Source organism: Typha latifolia, chromosome 5 (assembly GCF_019914945.1).
Source record: "Typha latifolia isolate L0001 chromosome 5, TyphaL0001v2, whole genome shotgun sequence".
Lineage (NCBI taxonomy): Eukaryota > Viridiplantae > Streptophyta > Magnoliopsida > Poales > Typhaceae > Typha > Typha latifolia.
Window position 1 is genome coordinate 10,939,301 of NC_133090.1, and position 27,171 is coordinate 10,966,471.

Genomic DNA, 27,171 nt, shown 5'->3' on the forward strand with positions numbered 1-27,171 from the left:
CAGCATGGTGGATGATATTCAGAGTTGAGACGGTTGATTGTGATAATGAGAGATATGTGGATTATATCTGACTCTGATATATACGATTATCTAATGGTTAGCATGCATCATGCATCATCATTGATGTGACCAATTTTATTATTGCTATACATGATATGCCGTTATATTCGGTGATGTTATATGGTAATTTCATCATGTGATATATTTTTGGTTGATGATATAATATGCTCAGAATTAATTTCATTCATATATATGTCATTGAGGATACATATATACATGTTCATACATGACATCATGCTACTTTTTGATTTATATTATCCAGTACATGATTTACTCTCTGTTTGACATCACTGATTCGGGGTAAGGTCTATTCACTGAGCCTTTTGTTCATGACTCTCTTTATTTCTTTTCTAACCCTCTCAGATATGTGGTACGTGATATCGACTTGAAATATCTTAAGAAGATCTTTTAGAACGATGATGATGTGAGCTATAGATGCGAGACGGTATAGATGATAGTTTAACCAGATATTGAGTTGTACCAACAATTGATATTTGTGCTCTTTGTATTAGACGATGATTTGGATATTACAGGTCGAATCATAGTGTACTCTTGCATTAGCTATTTTAGTTGTATCTTGATAGTTTGTTGTGGCCTGTGTGGGTCCTACCAGATTATGTAGTGGTTTAATGTATATTATTGTGGACTGGGATATTCATATGTTAACCGGTTTATTTGGTTAATAGTATGATTTATTTGGTGATAGTTTATATGATCATGGATAGGTTAGTAGGTTTTATTTGATAATGTCATGATTATATGTATGCAGGAGAGTATCTATGTGTGCCAGGCCTCGCCCGTCTTGTCGCGTGCGTCGCGCGTGCCGTGTGGGCGCGTGGACGTGCACGTGCTCACGCCGGGTGGGGGCGTTACATTATGACTCAACAAGTAGCCAATTATCAAGCTTAACCTATAAAATAGTAATTTGGGCATTTTAACCATCATTTTGACATCTTTTTATTAGTATTTTTACCTATGAAAAAAAATGAAAAAATTATTAAATTGATCAATGTTTTTGTTTAGAAAAAAATACTGTTCAGTTCAGTATTTTTATTAGGGCTATAATAAATTAGACTTTAGTAATAAATTTAAGGGCAGTAGAACAGAATGAGCTATTAAGTTAGAAAACTCACGAGACGGCTCATCTAAAATCAGCATCCGCAATCCAATATTTCAAGCCACGTGTACACTAGATCCAACGTCCCAGTTTGCATCTCATCCTCGGCCCTGATCCGACGGCTATTAAGAAGCAAAGAGCTCCAGCTCTCTCTCTCTCTCCAACCACAGCCGTCGGTTCCAGTCTTCCAGGTATCAATTTATCTGGATTACAAGGCAGCGAAATCACCTGCTTGTGATACAACAGCTTAGCGTCTTCCCAGGCGTAAAGCACTGCCACGTATTCTTCGAACACAGTTGAAGGCAGCTATTTCCACCGACTCTCGACGAGAATCCCGTGCGCCAATCCGAAATTCTCGATCTTTCTTCGATTTACTCTACCCGTCAAATCGAATTCCCCCACAAAAAACTCGGATATTTTCCCCCAAAATGTGGAGCCAATAACCGAAATCTCCAACGAAGCGGGAGTTTATCGGGCAATGGATTGCTCGGGGACGTAAAAAGATCCGATTTCCCCCCTCCTGGTGATCTTTTAGGTCTTTAAGGGTTTAATTTCGAGCCATGGTGGGCGATTTGGGATCCGTGGTGATGAAACTGGGGTTCTCGGCGTCGGATTACCAATCCGTAGTTTCGATTAATATTTTCGTGACGCTGCTCTGCGCCTGCATCGTGATTGGGCACCTGCTTGAGGAGAACCGATGGATGAACGAATCCATCACTGCCTTAGTCATCGTGAGCGCTCATTCGCCATCGAGTTCAAGATTTGATTGCTGTTTATGTCGAATGAACTGAGTTGGAGGTGTTCTGTTGGTTGCAGGGGCTGTGCACTGGATTCGTGATCCTTCTTACTACGCAAGGGAAGAGCTCGCATATTCTTGTCTTCAGTGAGGATCTTTTCTTCATTTATTTGCTTCCACCGATCATCTTCAATGCGGGGTGAGTTTCCTTAGTAGCATATTCTGTTTTAAGTTGGTAGTTGTTACAGATCTAATTTGACTGGCATTTGTATTAAGCAACGCAAACCTTATGAGGTTACTCTTCAGTTTTTGTATATGAACCAAACTTTGTGAAGGAAGTTCCCATTGCTTCAGACTGTATCACGTAAAAATATGTGGAGGGTCGATGATTGTATGCAACTCATCATCTCATATTTTGGGCTTCGTTGGACATGGACGGTATCTGCTTCACACTCAGAATGAGCAAATAGTTGTCTATTTTAGGGTATCTGAAGTAATTGTTTTGTCTTACTAGTGTATGTATTAATGAATTTATGTTAGCTGGCTTGAGTAATGAAGGGAATAAAGTGTTGATTGACTTCGTAATTGAATATATAAAATCTTTAAACAACCCATATTCAGTTGTCAGTTTAGGCAAGATGAATGAAACGGGAAGTTCTGCTGGCCTATTTGTGATAAGGGAATAAGGGGATGGAAGACTTATCATTGGATAATAGTACTATTTTTCTGCCTTTTTGTGTTTGGTTGGAAATTAAAGTGCAATGGTAGAATAATTTGAACAGAAGGGAATTCCTTCCTTTTTATGGAGTAAATTTTATCAGCATACTGGCCTTATAAAGTCTTTATTAGCGTCTTCTGAATCAACTGAGCCTAGTTGGTTATGAGAGTGATTTACATTAAAACAGAAACCAACTCCCCCACTACCCCATCTACTTACCCTAAGAAGGTAGAAAAGGCTTTGACCTTTATCTTCTTTAGAGTTTCCAAGCTGGAGATTAGGATGATTTTGATTTTGGAATTGTAAGTGACATGAATTGTCACATTTAGGTGTTCAAAGATCTGTTTACTCTTGAACTTGCAAATTGGATGTATAAGGGAAGTCAGACATGTGTTCCATCTGGTTTCGAACATCAAGAACACCTGAAATAGTATTTTTGGAATTGTCACTTGCCACATCTTTAGATCAATAGGTAGATTGATCTTAAGCTCCTCTAGGAACAACTTTGGTTCTCCCTAGCAAGCTTTATATGGACGTAGTCTGTCTCCCTTTATTCCCCTTTCAATGCCAGTGGTGCCGAGATCTCTTTAATACGTGCATATATTGACTGGACAAATGAAGAAAAAACATAGGGCTTTAACATACATACGAGACGGCATAATAAATATGCTGGCATGAATACATGATTTAGAAGAAAAAGGTAAATTACAGTTCACCGTTGTGGTTTGACCTGATTTAATTTACCATCTTGTACTTCAAATTTAAGTACTTAACCCTCCGTGTCACATCATGTTGCAATTGTTAGTCGGCTGTTAACCAAGATATGAAAAGACGTTACCCTTACAAAAACACAGTCTGATTACCCAATGCAATCCTTCACTGCTTGACGAATGGGAATGAGCCATGCAGGCTAGTGGAGACTGGTTGGTGGATAAGAATAGATGCCTTCTTCTATTTCTTTCATTTAGTATCTTACTAGGTGGTTGGTGAGTGAAGAAGGTCGAGATAGTTAAAATGGTGTTATAGGTTGGTGGGGGTTGTTTAGTCATTTAGGAACTTGCTTAAGACAGGAAATATTGACGCTAATAAACCACAGTTATTCTAGCATTTGCACTGTTAATTCTGGATTAAAAATCTAATAGTTGAGACATGGTGTGGACCACAGAGTGGTTAAGTGCCTGAGTTTGAAGTACTAAAATGGAGTCAAATGACAGGGAAGTAAATTGCAATTTATCCAACAAAAAATTATAGGCATGATTTGGATTCAAATGCTACGGTTGACAAGTGATATTTTATTCAACATCAGTTGCTCATATATTTACATCAATAGGGTTAGTACTCTATGTTAGTGCAAATCAGTGGGAGATAATTAAGGAAGAAAAGTTAATAAAAATCTTTTTAAGCCTCAGCCATTTCAGGTCCTTCTGGGGCCATCCTTTGTTAATTTGAGAACAATCATTAAGTTTCTCTTATCTTCTTTATCTCTTGTGAAATCTCCAGGCTGAATTAAGTTTGTTATTTTTATGCGAGTTTGCTGATCTCGTCAAACATTTGAATGGATCCCTTATTCTATCTTCACTAGGTGCTAGAATATGCCAAGTGATTCACTCTCGCTAGATGCTGCAAGCCTGCAATAATGATCATAAAAAACAGTGAATAATATCATAATATGCATTACGATTAGTGGGAAGTGGAAAGAAATCCAAGAAAATTAGCTACAACCTAAAAGAATGTGCTTTCTCTCATTTGCATATACGCTTATATTTTAGGTAGAACTTTTGTCAGACCAATTTTAATAGGTTCTACTCTTTTCTATGCTTTTGATGAAGTTGTTATTTGTCTTTTCATATTCATTTAGAAGAGTTAACATTTCAGTAAATTTTGCAAGTCTTTACATTTTCACAATTATAAGATCTTTGATTTTCTTAGATATCCTTTTCAATTTTCATTAGCTCTTGCTTGGTCTTGTAATTCTTTCTTGATCCACCTTTGCTAAAGGTAAGTTAGGAACTTTTGCTGCATTACCACAAAGAAGTAAAAAAAGAAAAGAATTGATAGATTGACCTTCAATTTGAAGCTTCTTGTTGCAAAGTTGTAGCAAATTTGTGAAAAATGAGATAGATTTCTTAAAGGCACTACCTTGAGAAGAAGCAATATATTGACCTTGAAGTAGAAGCTTCTTGTTGGATCACTATTTATAGCTAATTAGCTACTTCTGTTAGCTTTGTGAAAGTAAGTTGTTTTTAGTTAAATCATGGAAAATATGACAGATGAGGTTTCCACTTTGATTTCATCCTTAAGAGGTATTTAGCACTTATCAGGAGGATAATGTGAATAAATATGATAAAAAAGAAACTTCAACATGCAAAAGGGTGTTCTATTTAGCACTTAACAATTTTGATGATACAAGCCTATAAATTATGATGCATTCCACTTAAGATATCTAACAGTGGTAAAATATCTTTTACAAAGAAGCTGAGTGAATTTGTTGAGAGTGAGCATATACTTCTTTTGTATTACGTAAATGTCTAAATTTTGGCAACATGTTAAGTCTTTTAAAATTTAAAGTACCTGTAAATGATACATTGCTCATGCTAAATATAACATATATTAAAGGGCTTATCAACAACAAACCCATCTTTATAATTAACTTAATTGGTTTGCCTTGATAGTTCATTAATTCTATACCTTCCTCTATTGTTTCAATGCTCGGTTCTTAGACTATGTAGAGCTTTAGAATTTCTATAAACAAATAATATTGCATGCAGTGCTAAATTCCTGACTGTTTTTTTTGCTTCACTAGGTTCCAAGTAAAAAAGAAACAGTTCTTCCGCAATTTCATGACAATTATGTTGTTTGGTGCTATTGGGACATTGATATCCTTCGTCATAATCTCTCTTGGTATGTTCTTAATCTCTTAGGGGAAATTGCATTTACCCCCTTGAGGTTTAGTTCAATTATTACAAAATCATCCTGTACTTTCAACTTAAGCATTTAATCCTCCATTGGTTTGCACTTTTCTGTGGTTTGGGCTAAAGCGCAACTATTATATTTTCTATCATATTTTGATTAAATTACTTTTGAATTTATAGATCTTTATTAGAGACAAAGTCGTAAAGTATTGGATAAGTTTTTCTAGCGTACCTAAAATAATATTGATCAAATTTCAATTGAGAAAGACATGATAAATATATTAAACAAATGTATGTTTTTGCGCTGGAGAGAGAGAGAGAGAGAGAGATGTCAGTGTTACATTTTAGATCCCGAATTACTTTTGAATTTGTAGATCTTCATTAGAGACAAAGTCGTAAAGTATTGGATAAGTTTTTCTAGCATACCTAAAATAACACAGATCAAATTTCAATTGAGAAAGACATGATAATTATATTAAACAAATGTATGTTTTTGCGTTGGAGAGAAAGAGAAAGAGAGAGAGAGAGAGAAAGATGTCAGTGTTACATTTTAGATCCCGAAAGAGGAAGAAGAGAAGGATAGACCTCTCCTTAGCTCCAAACTTGCCTGAGCATGATTAGAGACTCTTTTAACCCCAAAGTTTTAGGCCATGTTCAAGTTAGCTTTAAGTTCAAACATAATGTGAGCTCGACGGAGAACATTTACTTAGATTGAAATCTCAGGTTAGGTTTGGACTAGTGCTGTTCATATGGCTCGATAGCCTGAAATCCACTCAAAATTTTCGAGCCACAACCCCCGACAGTAGCCTGAACTAGGTCCAGCCCGAGTTCAACTCGAGATCAATTTGGTTGGGATTGGGCTTAGCCTCTCTCTCGGCCCAAAATTCGAAGCCCAAGCTTGGCCCGAAACCTGAACTCATAGTCTGATTATTAATATTATAAGCCTAGGTGGCATATAACCCCGTAGATAGCCCATAGGTAAAGTAGCAATATGAAAATATATTAGATAGCCCATAGGTGCCTTTATGTTAGCTAGCCTACATTTCCTCTTTAGTCAGGTATTCAAAATTTTTTAAATCAACCTTCTATGTATTTACCTTCCATTTCTTACTTTTAATTTTACCTTTTGCATTCTCTCCTTTCCTTTGAATCTATCCTTCATGGATTGAATCTGGCCGATGGTCGAGTCTAGGCCTCTAAACTAACTCGACCCGAAGGGCTCTTGGGCGTAGGCCAAACTTGGGCTCGAAGTCGACCTGGCTGATGTACACCCCTAGTTCGAACAGGATTATACCCAATAAAGTGACTTCTTCCTCTTTTAACCCTTCCATGACTTATAAAACTTAACACCACGAATTTGCTATCCTCTCTCTTCCCTCTTCGCCTCATCTTTCTCTTCCCCTCCATTCGACTTCGCCTATTCTCTTGCTCTCTTTCTTTCTCTCTCTATGGCTTGTGGTACTGTGGCATGTGTCAATTCTTCATGATGACTTCCTGTGCTGGCACAAGGTGTGTTGTCTTACATACAATGCACCAAGTAGCGCATAGATCATTGATTGTAATCATCTTTGATAGATGTGCAACAACTACTTGGAGATGGCTAGCATGACCATCTCTCTTTAGAGTGGTGCCACAAGTAAGGTTTTAAGTATCAGTTTCGGGATTGGGTGCTTGAAAAAATAATACATATTGGTTATCTCAACTGTATTGGCCTTTTGTTTCGAAAGATTCAGGTCGGGGATTGACTAAATCGGCCATATCGGCCGATTAGTTTCAGCGATATGGATTGGGATTGACTGATACTTGAATCCATGCCTGCAAGCATGGAAGAAGAGTATGTTTAGTATAGTAGAGGCTATTGGGAAGTAGATTGCCCTAGTTTTTTTGTTCCCTCTCTCCTAATTGTACGTAGAAATTATACTACCGGATCTTCCACTTTTCACAACCAAATGCTCCCTTAGGAGAACAAAACACTACATGATTGTTTAATAATTCATAATATATTTATGGTTTTTTTATATAATTGCCACTAAGAACTTTAAAATATCATAATTGCTCTTTTGATTCTTTTAGAATTGTCATTATGGTAACATTGCTAACAAATTATATTAAAGTCAACAAACACATATAAATGACTAAATATCTTCTATCTTGAAGTTTAGAATGTAAAATATTTATCAACGATTTGTTTCCCATAAAAGAAGGCATTTTTGTTGTATTATTTGACTAAAATACCTTCCTAAATATTGGATGGCTTTTAAATTATTTTACACAATTTATCCAAGGACAAAATAGTCTTTTTTTTATCTACGTTCGGTTTTGTAATGAGAGGAAAAGCTCTAGGTCTTTTTCATAAAAAAAAGTATAAAATACTGATATTCATAGGGTAGGTTATCCCTCAAGTACAATATAAGAGTATATACATACATTAACACCTCCCTTTCAAATGCAAGTTGGATCAAATATAAGGAGTTTGGCAACTATATATTTAAGATGTGGAGCGGGATGTGACAGTGAACAAGTAAGCTATATACTCAATAGATGTTATATGAGGAAGACTAATAGTGCTAGCTAGAAACATCAAACAAAATGACAGTCCACCTTAACATGTTTTATTCTCTCGTGGGAAATAAAGATTGCTTGCAATCTGTGTAGAGCTGGCACGCCAATGCCCTTTAATGGATGACAAAGGTAAATGCTCCGTAGAAGAAGTGGACATGACTCTATATTCTACTTCGGTACTAGAGAGTAGAGAGAGACAATATATTGCTTCTTGCTCTACCAAGATATCAGAGAGTTACTAAGGAACACAGAATTCAGAAGTTGAATAACGAGTGGTAGGATCACCAGCCCAATTAGCATCAAAATAAGCATAAAGATCAAGAGATGGATGTGTAGACATTAAAAGAGAGTGAGTATTACACCTCCGCACATAATTAAGAATCCAAAATAAATAATAGATCGAGGGCTATCACAAAACTGACTAACTATGCTCATGAAAATAAAAATTATCTAGTTTTATGATACGTAAGTACACAAGCTGACCAACAAATTGTCAATATCTAGTCAAATATGCCAATTGGACACCATCTATAGGACAAAGCCTCATATGAAGCTCAAGAGGTGCATTAACTGTCCTATCATTAGATATAGCTGTTCGACTAATCAAATTAAAAGCATGCTTTTGTTGAAATACAAGAATGCCTCTCATTGTGAGCAATCTTAATACCAAGAAAATAACACAGGAGGCCCAAGCTATTCATCTGAAAGTTCTGGGATAAGTGTTTCTACAAAGACTTAATATAGTTGAATCTTCACCTATAATAATCATGTCATCTACGTTGAATAGCAGAATAACTCGTCCCTGCGAAGAATGCACAAATATAGAAGAATGCATAAACATAGAGTGGTCATGATCACTCTCAATAAAACCAACCTCTATCATAACTCGTTGGAATCGCTCATACTAAGCACGAGTTGCTTGTTTAAGACCATAGATGACACGGCGAAGTCGACAAACATGGGATAAAGTATAAATAATCTAGGCAGAGGTTGCATACAGATTGTTTCAATCAAATCACCAGGAAGAAAAGCACCCTTACATCTAATCGATACAAGGGCCAACAACAAATGACAATTACCATAAAAAAGTACAAATAATAGTAATCTGGGCCACAAAAGCAAATGTCTCCTCATAAATAATGCCATACTCTTGGGTGAAACCTTTGGCAACAAGATGAGCTTTGTATCGCTTAATAGATCCATCAGGTTGTCTCTTAATTTTGTAAACCCATTTATAGCTAACGGGTTCAATGCCACTTGGTAAAGGAATAACATCCCATATTTGAGTACGTGCGAAAGCCTAAAACTCTTCATTCAATGCATTTGCACTCAGGATGGACAATAGTCTCCTGATAAGAACTAAATCCATGATCTGTGTGAAGAGCTATTAGAAAGGTGTGAAACTTAAGAGAACGGCATGCAACATCAACAAACCATATCTCCGAGGTGGACGATGCTCACATTAAGATTAACGAGGACCCACAATACTAGTAGGAGAGAGCAAAGATGGTGGTGCCAAAAATGAAACAGGAGGAGACACAGATGAATAAGATACAGGAATAATCCGTTGAAGTACACTTGATTGATAGGAAGACAAGGGAGTGGATCACTAGAACATCCAACAAGAGGCTCCTCAGGAGAATATGGAGTAGGCACAGTCTCAAGAGAAAGCTGAGGAGAAGATGTCAAAGATGGAGGCTAAAAAAAATAAGGTTTTGAGACTCGTGAGTCAAAACATCATAAATTGTTAGCCTTTGTGTTAGAAGTCAACACTATACCATAAAAAAAAAGAGCACATCCAACAAATCGAGATGAAGTCATACTCATGAATAGGAAGAAGAACAGATAGTATTCCAAAAACATGAAAATTATTGCGATATGATTTAATAAAGAAAAGAACCTCATAAGGAGAGCGATCTCATAGGAGAGGCGAAGGCATGAGATTGATAAGGTTAACAAAAGTCAAGAGAGCTTCAACTCAAAATGAACGAGGGATAGAGGAATTGAGAATGAGAGCGCGAGTAGTCTCTAAGATATGACGATGTTTTTATTCTGCTACACCATTTTGCTCATGAGTGAAGGGGCACGACTGTGGAAAAATGGTGGCATGAGAATAAAAAATGAAATGCATAGCAGTAGAGGTATACTCTCAAGCACAGTCAAACCTAAAAACCTTAATGTGTTTGTGAAATTGAGTATGATCCATAAAAGTAAAAATCTGATAAACTTAGTGAATCTCAATGCAATCTCAGATTGATGACGAATGAGATAAACCCAAGAATATCTAGAAAAGCCATCAATGAAACTCAGATAATACAAATATCCAAGTATATCCACACATGGAAGGTAATTGTGCATCTCCCCAGATAATGAATAAGATTATTATTACTTGAAGAAAAAGGAAGAGCCACTTGTTTGGCTAACTTACAATCCATACAATCCGACATAGGACTAAAGGAATCTTGTCCTAAGGCTTCGATACAGAAAAGACCTTTAAGACGAGACTTGACATATAATCTAATTAGATTAATAGGAGAGAGAGCAACACCAACGAATGGGAAGTAGGTGAGATAGGTACATGAAAATAAATATGGTAACTGTTAGTTCTATGACCAACTCCAATCTTCTTGCTGGTAAGCAAATCCTGCACAACACAAGAAGCAGCAGTAAATAGGACATGATAACTAGAATTACAAATGCTGTTGGTTGAGAGAAGATTAATATTCAAATCAGGAACATGCAAGACATTAGGTAGTGTAAGAATTAAGATGACCAGAAGCTCAGATAGTGCTAATAGATCCATACTAACTGATGGGAAGAAGAGATCCATTTGCAATTGGAAGTGGTGGTAATTGTGACATGAGTGAACAAACAATACCAATAGAAGGATCTAGAGTCATATGCTGAGTGACACCAGAGTCCATAATCCAAATGTCATGAGTAATACTAGGAGTAAACATGTTTGAGTGATCTGTTAGAGAAGCAGAAGTGGATACAGGATTCTGCAAAGATATCTGAGGAGCTGACTTTGTTGGGCCAATATTTGCTCAATCTGCTGAAGACAATTTGGTGGACTAATAGTACCAGGAGTAGGAACAATGGAGGGCATCTCAGAAAAAATATCAATAGCCATAGCTGTAGTCGGGCATGGACAACTCTTTTATTTGTGGTTGTTGCATTTCCTGCAACTCATGCAAAAAATCATGTATGTGACTAAAATTGTTGGATAGATCATTCACCCTGCTGAATGATTTGAGCATTAGACAGTAGGTGATATTCTTGAGCACCACTTGACTCGACAAAACGTAAACAAATGTGGCACCAAAGATCAGCTACAATGATAAAACGAATAAATTCGGACAAAGTGCTTTGTCAATATAGTCAAATATGATTGAACACGAATATCCACGGAGATAATGATCGTGATTTGAGTATTTGACTTACAATCAAGCCTTTGATGACGACTGGGGTCGTTGAGGAGGCAATTCAACCATGACGAAGATGATGATACTGGGATTGATCGTTGTTGGGTTTCAAAGATCCCCAAGGGTTTCCGGTCGGAGCGTCGAGATAACCGTCGCCGAGTTTTAGAGATCCCCAAGGGTTTCTAGTCGGAGCATGAAAGGTCGAGGTGGGTGGGCTTTGATACCATGTAATGAGAGGAAAAGCTCTGGGTGAGGAAAAACTCTATGTCTTTTTCGTTAAGCAGAAGTATAAATACAGATATACATGGGGTAAGTTATCCCTCAGGTACAACATAAGATTATATATACATTAACATGTTTTAATCATTATTAGTTAGATTTAAGTAACAAAATGACATTTTTGAAAGAGCACAACTTTTTCGGTGACAATTATGATATCATGAAGAATGCCATGGTAATTATGATATTTTGAAAGTTCAGTGGCAATTATGAAAAAATCTCTATATTTATTTGATGTAAACAACTTATTTTTGTATAATTATTTATTCAGGTGCTATGGGATTGATCAGAAAGCTTGACATAGGTTTACTGGAAATTGGTGATTATCTTGGTAAACTCACTTTCTCTTTCTCATTCTCTCCTGATGATAGTTGGATACTCTTTGTTTCTTTGTTAATTATTTCTATCTATCTAAATGTATGCAGCGATTGGGGCAATATTCTCTGCGACGGACTCTGTTTGCACCTTGCAGGTTCTGAACTCTTGCAGATTTGCTTTGTAGTCTTTGCTTGTGAAATAACATATCATTGTTTATTGGCTTGAAAAACAGGTGCTTAATCAAGACGAAACACCTTTACTCTACAGTCTGGTCTTTGGTGAGGGTGTTGTTAATGATGCCACTTCAGTTGTCCTATTCAACGCTATTGAGAACCTTGATCTAGGTCATATTGATGCGCTTGTTCTACTGAAGTTTGTTGGGAACTTCCTTTATCTATTCGCTACAAGCACCTTTCTTGGAGCATTTGTAAGTCTTTTCCTTTTGTGTACTAACACTAAGATCTCCCAAATTGAAATCTTAATGTTAGAACTGCTATTTATCTATTTAGTTTAACATGAGCTGTTTTCCAGCTGATAGTTGCTTTCTTCTGCAGACTGGACTGCTTAGTGCTTATATTATCAAGAAACTGTATTTCGGCAGGTTTGACAAACAATCTTCTTTTAAGTGTTTTCTATCAGAATGCTATTAAAAAAGTTGAATGGCAGCATCAAAGAGTTTTACTGGTGTTGCATTTTCTTTTACTTCCTCTTTAGCTTGTCTCTTATCTTTCACATAATACCAACAAATATCTACTCTGTTGCTATGTAATGACTTAATAATCTTCTGACATGCCAAGGGAAATGCTTGTAAAGTGATTGAAACAAAATGATTTTACTTGCCTCTTTTCTGAGTTTCTTACTTTTGCTTTTCAATCCAGGCATTCCACTGATCGAGAAGTTGCTCTTATGATACTCATGGCATATCTTTCCTATATGCTGGCAGAAGTGAGTGACTTAACTTTAAATTTGCCTTGCCAAGTTCTGAGATCCTTTTGTCCTTCTAGCTTTTTCATGATGTGAGAGGCTCAGTTACATATGATGACTATGTTCGTTCCTGACATCGAAATTTCTGTTGCAGTTGTTAGATTTAAGTGGCATTCTCACAGTATTCTTCTGTGGAATAGTAATGTCACACTATACCTGGCATAACGTGACAGAAAGTTCTAGAATTACCACTAAGTATTCAATCTTTATCTTTTTCTGGCAAAGCATCTGCTTCTTATAACGTTACTCTACTTTTCCAGGCAGATGCAAGTAGTTAAACAGATTTTATTTTACTTGTATTGTTTTTTTCTGTTTGCAGGCATGCCTTTGCAACATTGTCATTCATTGCTGAGGTTTTTCTCTTTCTTTATGTCGGCATGGATGCATTAGATATTGAGAAGTGGAAATTTGTCAGTAACAGGTATGTTGTTTCTCATTTTTAGATAATATTTTGTAACCAAGGAACATTTGTTTCCCTTGATCCCATATGTATGGTGCAATTCTGAGCAAGCCTACCAATTCCCGATAATTGAATTAGAGAGTTCTCAAAATTTAATAATTTGGAATATCCAAACTGCCTGTCACCCTTGTTTGTGCAACTCTATATACTACTTTTGACTACGATTGTACTTTTAACAGAAGCAAAAAGAATATCAACTGTCAAAAGAGCTTGATTCCATATTAAAGCACCCTCATATGAATCATGGATTTATTTTATATTCCTAGGGAACCTTTTCTACAGCATATATTATAGTTTGCTTTACTGAAGTATGATATGCAAATCATCAAGGGTCTTTTCCTTTAGATTCTCACAGAGGCACAAGTTTTTACTAGGATATCAACGTCACTTTGTGACCCGCTGTCAGATTGGTAAAAATACTACTAAATCATTAATTTACAAAATACATCCATATATACGATATCAGGGAGCTGCACAGGGTAGATTTTGGAATTAGAAGTTTTTGACTTCATGAATATGATGAAATAATTTGGCCTTCAGTGTAAATCAATGCAGTAAAGCTGATTATGCATAGCCTAATGGGAACTTTTCCTTTTTATTATTTCAGTATAGCAGCCATTCTTACAACTACATTTTTTATAGTGGCTCAATTTGTGGTCACCCAGGGAATTAGTAGAACCACACTAAATCAGAAATCCTTGAAGACTAATATATATCATGGAATTCACAGAACTTATGCTAGTTTGTATGAATAATGAAGTTTGATTTCCATTATGAGCGGAATTTGGGGTCTGGCTTGCAGTATGATGTGATTCGGGTCCAACCGGGCCACCACGTGGATATTGGCATGGAGATTAGGCTCATGGCTAGAGTTATTTATCTAGCTAGATATTTATTTCAGCATTGATTTAGTTTTATTTCAGCTTGTGTTAGTTAATTTGACTAGATGTTGGATTAGCCATGAATTTGATTTAATCAATGTTTTGAAAGGCGACTGTGGTGGATGGGAGGTCACCCCACTGCCTAGCACCAAGGCGGAAGGCGGGTGACAAGACGGTTTAGTATTTTTTATATAAAAGATTATATATGGTATATTACCATTTGTAATACTAATATAGTATAAAATTTGTAATGAAATGCACTACGCCACAATATCAAATAACATTAATTAATTTATTTAGTAGAACAAATTAACCATAATTACTAATTAAAAAACTAACAAATCAAAGCATATTACCTATTTGACTATTTCCTATTACTAACAGATCAAAGCATGCTTACCGTGATTCACAAACTAATACAACAAATTTATCAGTGATTTACCTATTGCAGTTAGTAATTAACACTGTAACTGTAGCGGGGAAGAAAGACGACAATGAAAGGGAGAAAGAGAGAAGGAGAAAGGGAAACTGAGAGGAAATTACTATTACGGCGGTGGCTAAATCAGGAGGTGGCCGCTGAGATTGAGAAGGGAAGAAATCAAGAAAAGGGAAGAAGAAAGAGAAGAAGATATGGGTTTGAGGGGTACCTCACTCGCTGCCGTCGACTTCTTGCCGCCGCCCGGAGATGATCGAGAGAGGGTGATGACCGAGAGAGGGAGAGTTTTTAGGGCTCAGATTGAGAGAGTGAGGGAATGATTCGTTTTTTTTTAAATGGTTAATGGGTTAGATGGATAGTGAGTAATGAAGATCCGCCCCGAAAAATCGAAACTCGTCTCTGTTGCGGGTTGACCCACAATTTCATTTAGTGGGCCACTCGGCTCACCACAGGGCTTGGCGGTCCACTAAGTGCGCCCTGGCAGCTCGACCGCTAGGGGTTGGTCGCTTTTCTTGTTGGTGGGACAGTCGCTAAGGGTGCTTTTTGAAACACTGGGTTTAATTAAGTAGTTCGATTTAACTGGTTAGCCTCCAATATATATTGTGGAGTGCAATTAGGATTACTCATGTTTTGAGTAATTGATCAACTCCTCTAATCTCCTGTCTCTTTTCTTCGACCTAGCTTCCTCCCTCACCTCCCTTTAACCCTAGCTGAGCAAGCCACCAAGGGCCTCCATCTCCTCCTTCCTTTCTTGGTAAGACCTCCCCTTTTCCTGTGGCACCGACCATCTTCTCCCTCATCTCTCTCCTTATTACGTCCAATGCCAACTACTCGCACGCCCTAGATCAGCCGCAAGCCACCATCGCCACCACCATCCTACTCCCTGTCCTCACCGCTCTCAACCACCATCCCTCTCACGTCTTAGACCCCCTTCCTTAACTTGAAATACATTCTTGTCATCTCCACCATGTCCATACTACCATTAGAGACCCGCAACTCCACCCAAACTGCAACTCCTCCTCGCTACCATTAAAATAGTGTTGCCGGAGCCTAAACTCCTTCCTTACTCCTACCCCCCCAAGTCGTACACTTTCCATCACTCTAGACCACTTTCCCACGTTCCATATTTGCCCTAACTCCATTATCCACGTCCAAGCAATAGGGTCTCACCAAATCCATAACCTGATCTCCACATCCTAGCCGCACTTCATCCGATCTTGAGCTAGTATTCGAGAACAATCCATATCACAGTACAATTGATTGCACTCCGATGTGATTATGCAATCATACTAGCTACCACATATCTTGACACTCTATAGCACTTTGTGTTTGGCTTTTTTTTGAATCAAAAGGCATGATAGTAGATGAATGGAAGTGCCAACTATAGAGATTCACATTTGTTCTTTTATAGTTAGTGTTGGATAAAGATACGGAGTCTTTATAGATGGCATAAATTGTTTGAAAAATGTGAATGTGTGTTATGATCCTACCACGAGGGTCGAGTCGAGTCTAGTTAGTTAATTTTGCTTATTGCTTTTAATTTTGAATTAAATCGGATGTAAGTCCAATAAGGTGAATTGGATCTGACCGCTATGATCTACTTTTATAAATAGGAGTGGTCATGACTTCATAGGTTAATTATCATGTATGGAATGAATATTGGTTTTTGTCAATTTATTATTTTGCTTTTATCTTTTATTGTACCCATTAGATTGTCTTTACTTCCTGGGAGTAGTTTTTAACCCTAACCCTTCCAAGCTTTTAAACCCTAGCCACTATCTTCCTCCACGAGCCACCCTCATTTATGGCCGACCACCAACATCCACATTCGTCCGCTACGAGCAGATTGTTCTAAATTTGGTTCGCAACAATTGTATTAGAGCCACCGTTTATTGCGTGATGGTGAACACGCAATTTAAAACTAACCAAGGGGAGATCGTGGCCATGGAGGACCAAGAACTCATCTCCATCCCTATGGTAGCTTTCTCGGCCCCATCGGCCACTGCTGTCGACGAACCACCTGTGTGGGTGAGAGTGATACTCAAGTCCGCGTTAAAAGATTTATCAAAGGAGGCCACTAGATCCACCGGTAGGAGAAGATTATTCTCCTTGGTGCCGACGTTCCAACGACCATTGGTGGTCACGGTCGGCTTCCACTAGCTGACTGTAAGCCCGTGGTGGATTTCGCAGCGCTGATGAGCGTTCGATAGCCGGACATGACACCCTTTTTCCCTTTAGCCTTCACTAAGTCTTATCTCAAAAATGATGAACCTGAGTCCACTGATTAGCATGATCGACTCTACGAGTACAAGGACGTCAGGAATTAGTCATCTTGAGAATAAGGTGTCGGAAGTGTGGTAGATTGTTATGATCCGATGAGGGTTGAGTCAATTAAGTCTAGTTGAGTCTAGTAAATTGATTTTGCTTTTAATTTCAAATTAAAACGAATGTAAGCCTAAAAGAGAGAATTAGATCCGACCTCTTTGATTCTACTCCTATAAGTAGTAGTAGTCATGGCCTCATAGATTAATTATCATGTGTTGAATGGATATTGGTTTAGGTCAATTTATTATTTTGCCTCTATCTTTTATTGTAGCTGTTAGATTGTCTTTACTTTCTAGGAGTAGATCTTAATTCTAGAATTTTTTCAAGCTTCTAAACTCTAGCCACCATCTTACTTCATGAACCACCCACCCGTACAGCCGACCTGTACCACCCCACAGCCGTCCGCCCTTCGATGACTGCCGTAACGTTGGATAATTCGTTTCAGCCCTGTTTCGACCTTCTTTCACCCTTTTAGCTCTTACTCTGATCTCCAAATCCACTCAAGCTAAAGCCAAAAAACCCTAACCCGTGAGATTATCACCTTTAAAATCTCATAATATTCCTATGAGTGGATTATTCTAGATCTGGTTCGTAACAATGGAACATGAACTCCAATGACACAAGTTGTGTTAATTCTCTTACTTTCAATACTTCATTCCTCGGTGGCTATTGTGAGATTGTGCCGCTGACAATGGGTGTGATGCCATACAGCAATATTGGCAGCTACCACCACTTTCGACAGGTGTTTAATTATACTAAATGGGTGATATAGGTTCTCCTAATTTCAATAATTTCCTATAGTTTAATGTTATTTTTCTGCATGTCAAAAATAGCCTAAACCGAACCACCAAAACCAGAGCCAAAATGTTTGAAGCAGGTTGAAACTATGGACTGTTTTGTTTCTTTTCAGAGATCAAAAACAAAATTGGAACTTCAGACTTGTTTTGTAGTACTTTAAAGATATATTCAATGGGATTAGGAAAAAGAATTATTTTTATATGGCTAATACTCATTTTATGCCTAGTTTCTAAGCATTCTTATGTGTTTGCTCTTACACTCATTTTCCATTGTGCTTTAAAATATGAATCTTGAAATTGTGATAGTAGTGCGCCTAATAGTTGATAATGTTGATTACCTATATTTGGGTACCTTAAACATCTTCTCTTTCCTATGCAGCCCTGGAAAATCAGTCAGCCTGAGTGCAATTCTCTTGGGTCTGGTATTGATTGGAAGAGCTGCTTTTGTTTTCCCACTTTCTTTCTTATCCAACTTGAGTAAAAAGTCTCCAAATGAAAAAATCACATTTAACCAGCAAGTGAGAGTTACCTTATTAGCTTCATGTATTTCTTTTCTCATTGATTTTCAGCATGTTAACTTTCAAGATTTTGTCCACACTCCACAGGTTACAATATGGTGGGCAGGTCTTATGAGAGGAGCTGTATCCATTGCACTTGCTTACAATAAGGTTAACTGCTTGAGTTTTTATAATTTTACCAACTGTTTCTTCCCTTTGTCATTGCCTTTTCCCTTGTTGCTTAAAGGCACACCCAATTACAGTTCTTGTACTTTTAGTATGACTAATTAACTGGCACATGCCATAGAGCAGGATAAATCTTTCAGTTTCAAAGGTTCATTGTATGCAACTATGCATTGTGATTGTATACCCCAGCTCTTCATTCTAGGCTATTCATCTTGTATTTTATCTTTTCAAAAAACACAATCATTGTATAGAATTTTTGGGGTGTAGTTCCATGTGCAAATAATAAGTAGGTTGATTTTACTAAGATAGTCATTGTTGCATCATCATCAGAATTAAAGCCTTTTTAAAAATTATGAGTAGGAAATACGAAAGTTGACTTGATAATGAGGAACATCTGAGTTCTGTGCCATGGCACACACTATTGGATGGATGCTATGGCTCCATTGGTGAATTGATGATCATAGGTTGAATTTGAAGACCACAATGCCATTTTTTCATGTCATTCATCTTTCGTCAAATCCGGTTTTTTTCATGCAAGAGTTTCATTTTAGGCCGAACATATCTAAGTTAATTGCTACTATGTTTATAGAAAACTGACTTGGACAAAACAGTCAGGTGTTATCGTCATCAACATCCAAGCAATTTACAAACAATATGGGTTGATTGGTGCACCAATCCAACATTCGGAGATAAAAGAATTTAGTAGTTGTCTTGGTCTTTAAGGCAGAATTTAGGGGGTTCCACTTTGAAGTCTGAATCACAGATGCTGATACAAAAATGGAGAAGTAATTTGTAAGGATAGACCAATATGATAAATCTTGTAAAACAAGAACATTATAAGTTAAGGATGCAAAGATATATTCAACATATGTTTGATGTGTTTCAGAAAAAGTACTTGTAACTTATGGATAGGAAATAATGAAGAAATCATCTTCCATTCATTCATTAACAATAAATGGACATTCATAAGACAAATGTCCAAAATATCAGTAAATAAATACAAGAAAGAAAAAAGAACTGCATTTATTAATCATGTTTGTTTTCAATATGGCATTAGCTCCAAAGTAGGCATCCTACAAATTGATTGTTCATAATCTACAAAATAACATCCAAGTCAATGTTTATTTAGCAGGATCCTTGCCCACTCAATCTTTACTAGAAGATACTAGCTTTTTATCAAATTGGCATTTCTCCATGTGATTTATCATCTTTTACGAACAGCACAACCTCATCTTTCCGTAGTATCCAAGAACTATCCTAGTCTCTTCTAAGCTTCTTTATTTTAATTCAGTATTAATATCCTGCTTGAATTTGTTATGTAAATATGGTTCTCACTTCTCATGCATACTCAATAATCCAATGAGAACGCCTGAGTATTGTTGTTTCCAATCTAGTAACATGTTATGTGCTACTATCTGATATCCGTTAACTTTTTTATGTTGTTTGTTTAGAAGATCCTCTACTTGTTGCCATTCTGATGTACTCTGATATATCTGCAGTTTACTAGATCTGGCCATACTCATCTGCCTAGCAATGCTACTATGATCACCAGTACAATCACAGTCGTCCTATTCAGCACAATGGTAAAATCCTATATTGTTCTAGTTCAACTTAAGTGTATACTTTGCTAAATGCAATACTATGGCTTGTTAAGTTGTACAATGTGGCAGTACTTTTTCACTAGTTGCTGCTAAGAAAATTGCATAACCCTTTTATCGTTTTTCTCATTTGGTATGAATTGACAAGGATTTTGTTGCTTGCATATATGATCTTTAGCATTCTAACTGAACTGTCGGTAGTCTTTTCGGCAAATGTGCACATAGAGGTTTGATACTACAACCTTTTCAACTTTCCTTCAGCCACGGGTATCCAAATTTGACATGCTGTGTTATGCATGAGAATGTTGCGATCAATACCAAAGTTCCTAATATCAGGATTGAGATCGGTATCGGTTGTTTGGAAAAACGATACGTATCAGATGTATCGTCTGTTCGTATCGGATCAAACTATTTTTTAATTACGAAATTTTTTAAATATTATTCAAAAATGCAAAAAATTCTAAAAATTTAGAAAAAATGATAGGAAAATAAGAAATAAAAATTACTCACATATGAAGCCTACAAATTTACTTAAAAAAATGTACTAAATTACTCAAAATTTAAAACTTTGATGAATACCGAACTGGTTCTCGTAAATTTCTTTAGTCTCATCCTCATAATCACCATAAGTTTGTAAATATTGATGTCTGGGACCTGATGCTTCAAAAAGTGATTCCATCATATTAGTCATATTGTATGGATCTTGTTGTGTAACTTTTATTTGAGGAGGATAATAACCAGCATATGGATCTTGTGTCTGAGAACACTGAGGATAATAACTAACATATGAATCTTGTGATGGCTCCAAATAATAAATACTCGATATATCATAATTATAGGAAGCAACATTCTAATGGCGACTTCGCTGATATATATATACATCCTCAGTTTCTCTGTCTTCAACCCTTATGCCTCTTTGACTTTCCTAAGCAAATGTAGATGAGATGATCTCACCACAAGGTGTATTATCAGGATTATGACTAGTACTGGTATGTATACTATACTATCTCTCGCTGCTGAACGACTCGTACCAATTTTTGCCTCATTGTGGTCTCCCATAATATCTCATCTAACAATGGGTTATCTCGTCATCTAATAAACCTGTCATCTATTTCTTTGATCCATAGAGTTAAGGGATCTTCATAAAAAATATGATTTAGATCAATTAGTTGTTCATTTTCTGTCTTTCTTCAATTTCTCTCCCTCAATCTCATATTATAATGACAAAAAATTAACTTTTCCAATCTTTCCATTGTCAATCGGTTGCGTGTTTTAGTATGGATTAAGGAGAAAGTAGTCTATTTTTTTTTACACTGTGATGAAGATAGTTTGACTTAAAATCTTCTTTGCTATTAGTGTCAAATTTGGTGCATCCTTCTATCCATAAATAGACCACCATTCAGTTGAAGTATTATGAGATATAGTTGCAGCAATTTTAACAGTACTGAATTGCACAGCTCTCAATTTATCTCTTCATCGGAAATCAAAAATATATTATTGTATACTGGTTATATTAAAAGTTAAAACTTGAAACGAATAATAATAAAATTATTTAATTGAATTATAGCTCACTTCTTTATCGCAAAGGATTTGTTTATGAATATTGGGCTCAAGCCTACTGATTATCTTACTAACTCCCAACAAGACTTTACTATTATTATTGACATTTGTAAAAAATTGAAATCTTGGATTAAGAAAATACCTTATAGAAATTTAAAATTCATAAGCATTCAAAATTTTAAATATTCATAAATAAAAGTAAATTAGTAAATTAAAACTTAAAAGTATGTCTACCAGCAGCGTGTATATCTCTATGTAGTTGTTTGTTCCATCTCGAATCAATCATCTTCCACCACTTCCTATAACTTTGGCCCATATTTTTTTTTGATTGATTTTTTTGCTATGTCCATTGTCTTATATAAAAAAACTCATCTCAGACTTGTCATTATTATCTACAAGTTGTAATACTTTGACAAGAGACTTAAATACTGTGGTGACAATTGTAATATCATTCCAAAATGTATTTCTAAGAGCCATATTTTTCAAATTTTTACCTAAAGATTTATATTTAGGTTTTATATTCTTAATTTTTATAGATCACTTCTATAATGTAAATATCTGCGTAATATCATCATTGTAGCGCATGATGCTCTACAAGACTAAAAAATGAGTGGCAAATCAAGTGACGCCGGGTCTGATGACCTCCCTACCATCAGTTATCTGCCTAAGTAAATTAAAAATCCAATCATGGTTATATATAAAATTTGTCAACCTTTGATCTTGATCTATGACCATATTAATTTTAGGATCTTTTGTAATATCATTTAACATTAAATCAATACAATATGCAGCACATGGCGTCTAATATAAATGAGGTCTTTTTATCATAAGTAATTTTCAGCAGCTTTATAATTGGCCCCGTTATCAGTAACCATGTGGATTACTCAATTTTTATCGATTTCTTTTACCATCTCATCAATCAGCTAACAAGTATAATTTGTATTTTTGAAATGAGCAATAGTATACACAGACTTCAGAAATATTGTCCCTATGCCCGAGTACACTAGGAAATTAATTATATTCCTTTTGTTTTGTGTACTCTATCTATCACACATCAGTGTACAATCAAATTCATCCCAAAACTGTTAAAATGTCTCAATGTAAGTACGAAGCTCATTAACCTTTGAGTTAAGATATTTAGTAGCAATATCATTTGAACTATGAGGTAGAACTTTATGCCCTATTGATTGTATAGTATCCACCATAGTGTGATAATAAAGACTATCAGCTACATTATAAGGAATATGGTTGTAGAAGAAAAATTTAGAAATTGTCCTAACATGTGTTTCTTTGTATTTTTAATTCTTTTGAGAGCTGTCTTGATGGAAGTCTGTGTACGACCATTTTTTTTCTGATGATATGTATCTATTGGTCCAATATTTTCAGACTCTGTTGTAACACCAAGAGTTCTTGGGGGTAGAACTACTGCTCCCATATTTTTTATCCATGTATATGAACTAATCTAGATCTCTGAAAGTTACCACCAGTGTTTCTTCTCATCTCTTCTTCCTCTCTATGCATATTTCTGCTCTCTTTCATTGCTTTTCTCATCTGTTTCTTTTCATCATCCTCTCCACTCTGCTCATCGCTATCATCATCAATATGTATAGGATTATGCATCAAATATTCTTTCAAACGGCTGATACCATCACTCATTTCCTTTCCACTCCAGTTGCATTTAACACGCCTTTTAGCTTGTCCAATAGTGCTGTAATATTGCTACCTAATGTCAGTATCATATGACTTCTCTTTTGGAGCCATTGATATTTTATGTTTTTCACTATAACTTTGTAACTAGAAAATATAAACAAAAATCAAAATAAAATATCAAATAATTTAAAATTTATGAAAATAAAACCCTCTTAATTTTTTTTCTTTACTTCTTTCGAGTTTCCACCCCTCTCTCCTACCCCTTCTCTCTCTCTCTCTCTCTCTCTCTCTCAGGTTCTTAGCAGCAGTAGGTGCTATTGCTTCATTGCAAGAAGAGAAAGAGAAGGAATGAAAGGAATTAGAAACTGAAAAAAAAACTCAACCGAGGCCGCCGGAGGTCGAGGTCGTCGAATCTTTGTCGGAGAACGTCGCCAGGGATCTACTCGATTGCTTGAGAGAGAGAGAGAGAGAGAGGGGGGAGGCATCAATTATTGATGTTCCTTGGGTCGGATCCGACCCGTTTCAGCCGGGACAACCAATCCTGGCCGAAACGGATCGGGTATCGGCCGAACCTTAAATGGAACCTTGATCAGTACGTGACGCTAGTATTATTATATGGATTTTATAACACAAGCTTTTCCAGTATTGAAGAGTACATGGAGATACCACCAAACATTTCTTTGATTCTTGGACCTTCATTCCATTGTGATATGTTTCCATGGATAAAGGATGTCTAAAAGGTGGTTAAAATGTCCGGATTACCATTTTATAGGTTAAGATAATCTTAGTTTGATAGTTGGTTACTTATTGAGTCATAACATGGTATGAAACCTTCCTAGTGCATTAAGATTTCCTTCTAACACTACATGAGATGTTGAAATTGAGGATAAAAAAAAATTAACAATAGTATTGGGCTACTAAGTTTTTCACCAATTCTTGTCATTTTTTATTCCAAATGGTTTGGAATTTGATATTTGTGGAATAAATAAATTCAACTTACCTAATTTAAGAACTATTGCAAATAAATGAAGAAAATAATATATATAGGTATCTGCCATATTTTATCCTCAAATTCTCGTTTTGATGATCTATTATTTTCTCCTCCACTTCTGGGAGATCAAAGCCAATTTGAAATGATCTTGTAACAGATCCTATCGTCCTATAGAATAAGTATGCTTATTTGTCCAAGTGATTTATATCTTAAACTATACTAATTTTAAATTTCATTCTGATTTGATGATCCACAGACACCAACACATCTTGTGCTAATGAAAATGTTTTGTTGTTAGGTGTATCAAAGTTCAGTTTCATGTTCATAAAGTCCACCAATCATTCCTAATTCACATAAGGACTCAGAGAGTGACCGGATAACTTGCACATAGCACTGTTTCAAGGTGGATATGTCTCCCAAGGACAAGTGCCTTTGACCTCCTTTAGACTAAGATGACTATCCTGTGTACTTGATTCAATCTTTGGATCTATAACCAGGATATGGTGGCTTATTCCAGTCCTATTCTGTCTGCAAACAGAGGCTAATTTGATCATATCAGACCTCATGCTTTGTGTGCTAGTGACTACTCCTACATTGATGTACTATCCTCCTAATTGGTGTTGGTTTGGATCTCAACTTGCCTTGTTCATCATGAACGGATTTTACTGCGTGATCAATTCACCAAAGCATTTAAAGTTTGAAATTCTAGTGTAGATCTAAATGTGTTTGGAAAATGATACATCCCTTCTTTTAATCTTCACTTTTCTGTGGAGTTTATCCAAAAAGTGCCATGAAAATGCTAATGAATAAACAAGCCTTATATGATGCTATAGCTTAATTTTGATTGTTGTAACCATCATTGTTCTCATTTCTATGTCATTGTTTAGGTTTTTGGGTTGATGACTAAGCCTCTGGTGAGGCTGTTACTACCTACAAGGCATCTCAGCAGGAGTGTCAGCATAACATCTGAACCTTCAAGTCCTAAGTCATTCCTCTCCCCACTGCTTGGGAATGGACAGCATTCCGAGTTGGAAACAGGTCAAAGTATTCCTCGTCCGACAAGCCTCCGGATGCTTCTCACTACGCCATCTCGCTCAGTTCACCATTATTGGCGGAAATTTGATGATGCATTTATGCGCCCAATGTTTGGTGGCAGAGGCTTTGTTCCATTTGTGCCTGGTTCGCCGACTGAAAGAAGTCTCCATGGAGGGGAATGAACACAAAAGGGATATTCAATAAAGTGAAAAGGCGGAACTGTACTCTTCCTTTTCAGTGTCTCATATTTCCATTGGAGTAATGATTCATTGCATCATGGAGCTTTCTTGGATGTCGCCATTTCAGGTTGGAAGCTTCATTTTGCAGTTTTTTGTCCAAATTATGATGGTATTGTCAGAACAGATTGTACAGAGCTAGTGTTTGTATGGTGATACATGTAGTCATATCTGTAGTAGCTAGTGTTTGTATCATAGTCTGAAACATTTACTACTTACGGCAGGAAGTTTTCTGCTGTAGGCATGTAATTGTGTATCCTTTACTGTCGATAAGCTATGAATAAATAGGAGTTTTGATGCATAGACTGTTAGGTATTTCACAAGATTCATACGCTCTATTTGTTTAGACTTATGATAGAGTTTCAGATGAAATTAAATTATTTTAAGGCTCAGTTCAGTAGATCTTATTTCTAAATTTCCCTCTCCTGGTACCGTTTTCTTTTCATTCTTCTTGTTCTTTTTATTTCTTTTTATATATATATTATCTAATAACATTGATGTTATGAAAGATCGTTGAAGTTACTTTCAGATTTTTTTGGCCTGTTAGGTATTTTGGACCCCCAAATTAATTTTAGCTTTTTTAAATAAATTTCAAGTGGACTTGTTGCTCACGTTCTCATAATTAAATCACGTTGAATGGATGCCTCCTTGAGTATCTCATGTCGGCTTGCATGTTTTCTTTTAAGTTACAATTGCTATTGATGGATTTCTTTCTTTCTTTCTTTCTTTCTTTCTTCCTTATAGAAATTCTATTTTCATGTCTTTCGTAACTGATTTACGTAAAGAGAATATATTCTGTTTGGTGTTCTAAAATTCGTGATATTGAATGTAATAAGTTATAGAGTAATCTATCAAAAACACCTACCTTTTATTTCAACTGTAATTCATACTATACCATATGGACATCTATTAGTCTACCCTTTTATTTTGCTTTTATGCCTCAAAAACATTCAAACTAATTTTATCTTAACAACAGCTTACAGAATAGAGAATATTTCAGATACTTTTGAAGATAAAAAAGAAAAAAAAATGTAGAATACATGAAATTACCAACATCTCTTTCTTATAATTTTTATCTTATGAAATGGATACACATTCATTTCATTTTATTAATATATTCATTCATTTTATAAGAAAATGGATAGCACATCAATTATCCGGAGATAAAATATATATTTTAGGTTACAATTAGCACCGTTGACGTCAAGGACTGAAAAATTGACAGGTTCTGTGAAGGACCTTTCTTAGGTGCAATTAAATCTCATGTTTCTACTCTAATTAACTAACTAATTCGTCCATTTGTTAGCTCTCACAATAGATATGTTTCAACTTGACATAAGGAAAAAAAATCAGAACATATGAAATAACAATCTTCAATGATGCTTAGGCCTTAGCAACCGACCACGGT

The 27,171-nt window shown here is 36.1% G+C and overlaps 1 protein-coding gene across 1 annotated transcript; it reads left to right on the forward strand.

Annotated features, from left to right (window-relative positions):
* Window positions 1-1,418: 1,418 nt before the first annotated feature.
* Window positions 1,419-26,064, forward strand: LOC140788375 (sodium/hydrogen exchanger 1-like). Its single transcript, XM_073137608.1, has 14 exons — window positions 1,419-1,908; window positions 1,994-2,112; window positions 5,435-5,532; window positions 12,081-12,140; window positions 12,235-12,281; window positions 12,360-12,554; window positions 12,682-12,728; window positions 13,006-13,072; window positions 13,206-13,306; window positions 13,431-13,532; window positions 18,390-18,528; window positions 18,616-18,678; window positions 20,193-20,276; window positions 25,380-26,064. Exons 1-14 carry the CDS (start codon window positions 1,738-1,740, stop codon window positions 25,707-25,709), a joined length of 1,623 nt encoding a protein of 540 aa, XP_072993709.1. The 5' UTR covers window positions 1,419-1,737; the 3' UTR covers window positions 25,710-26,064.
* The last annotated feature ends 1,107 nt before the right edge of the window (window positions 26,065-27,171 follow it).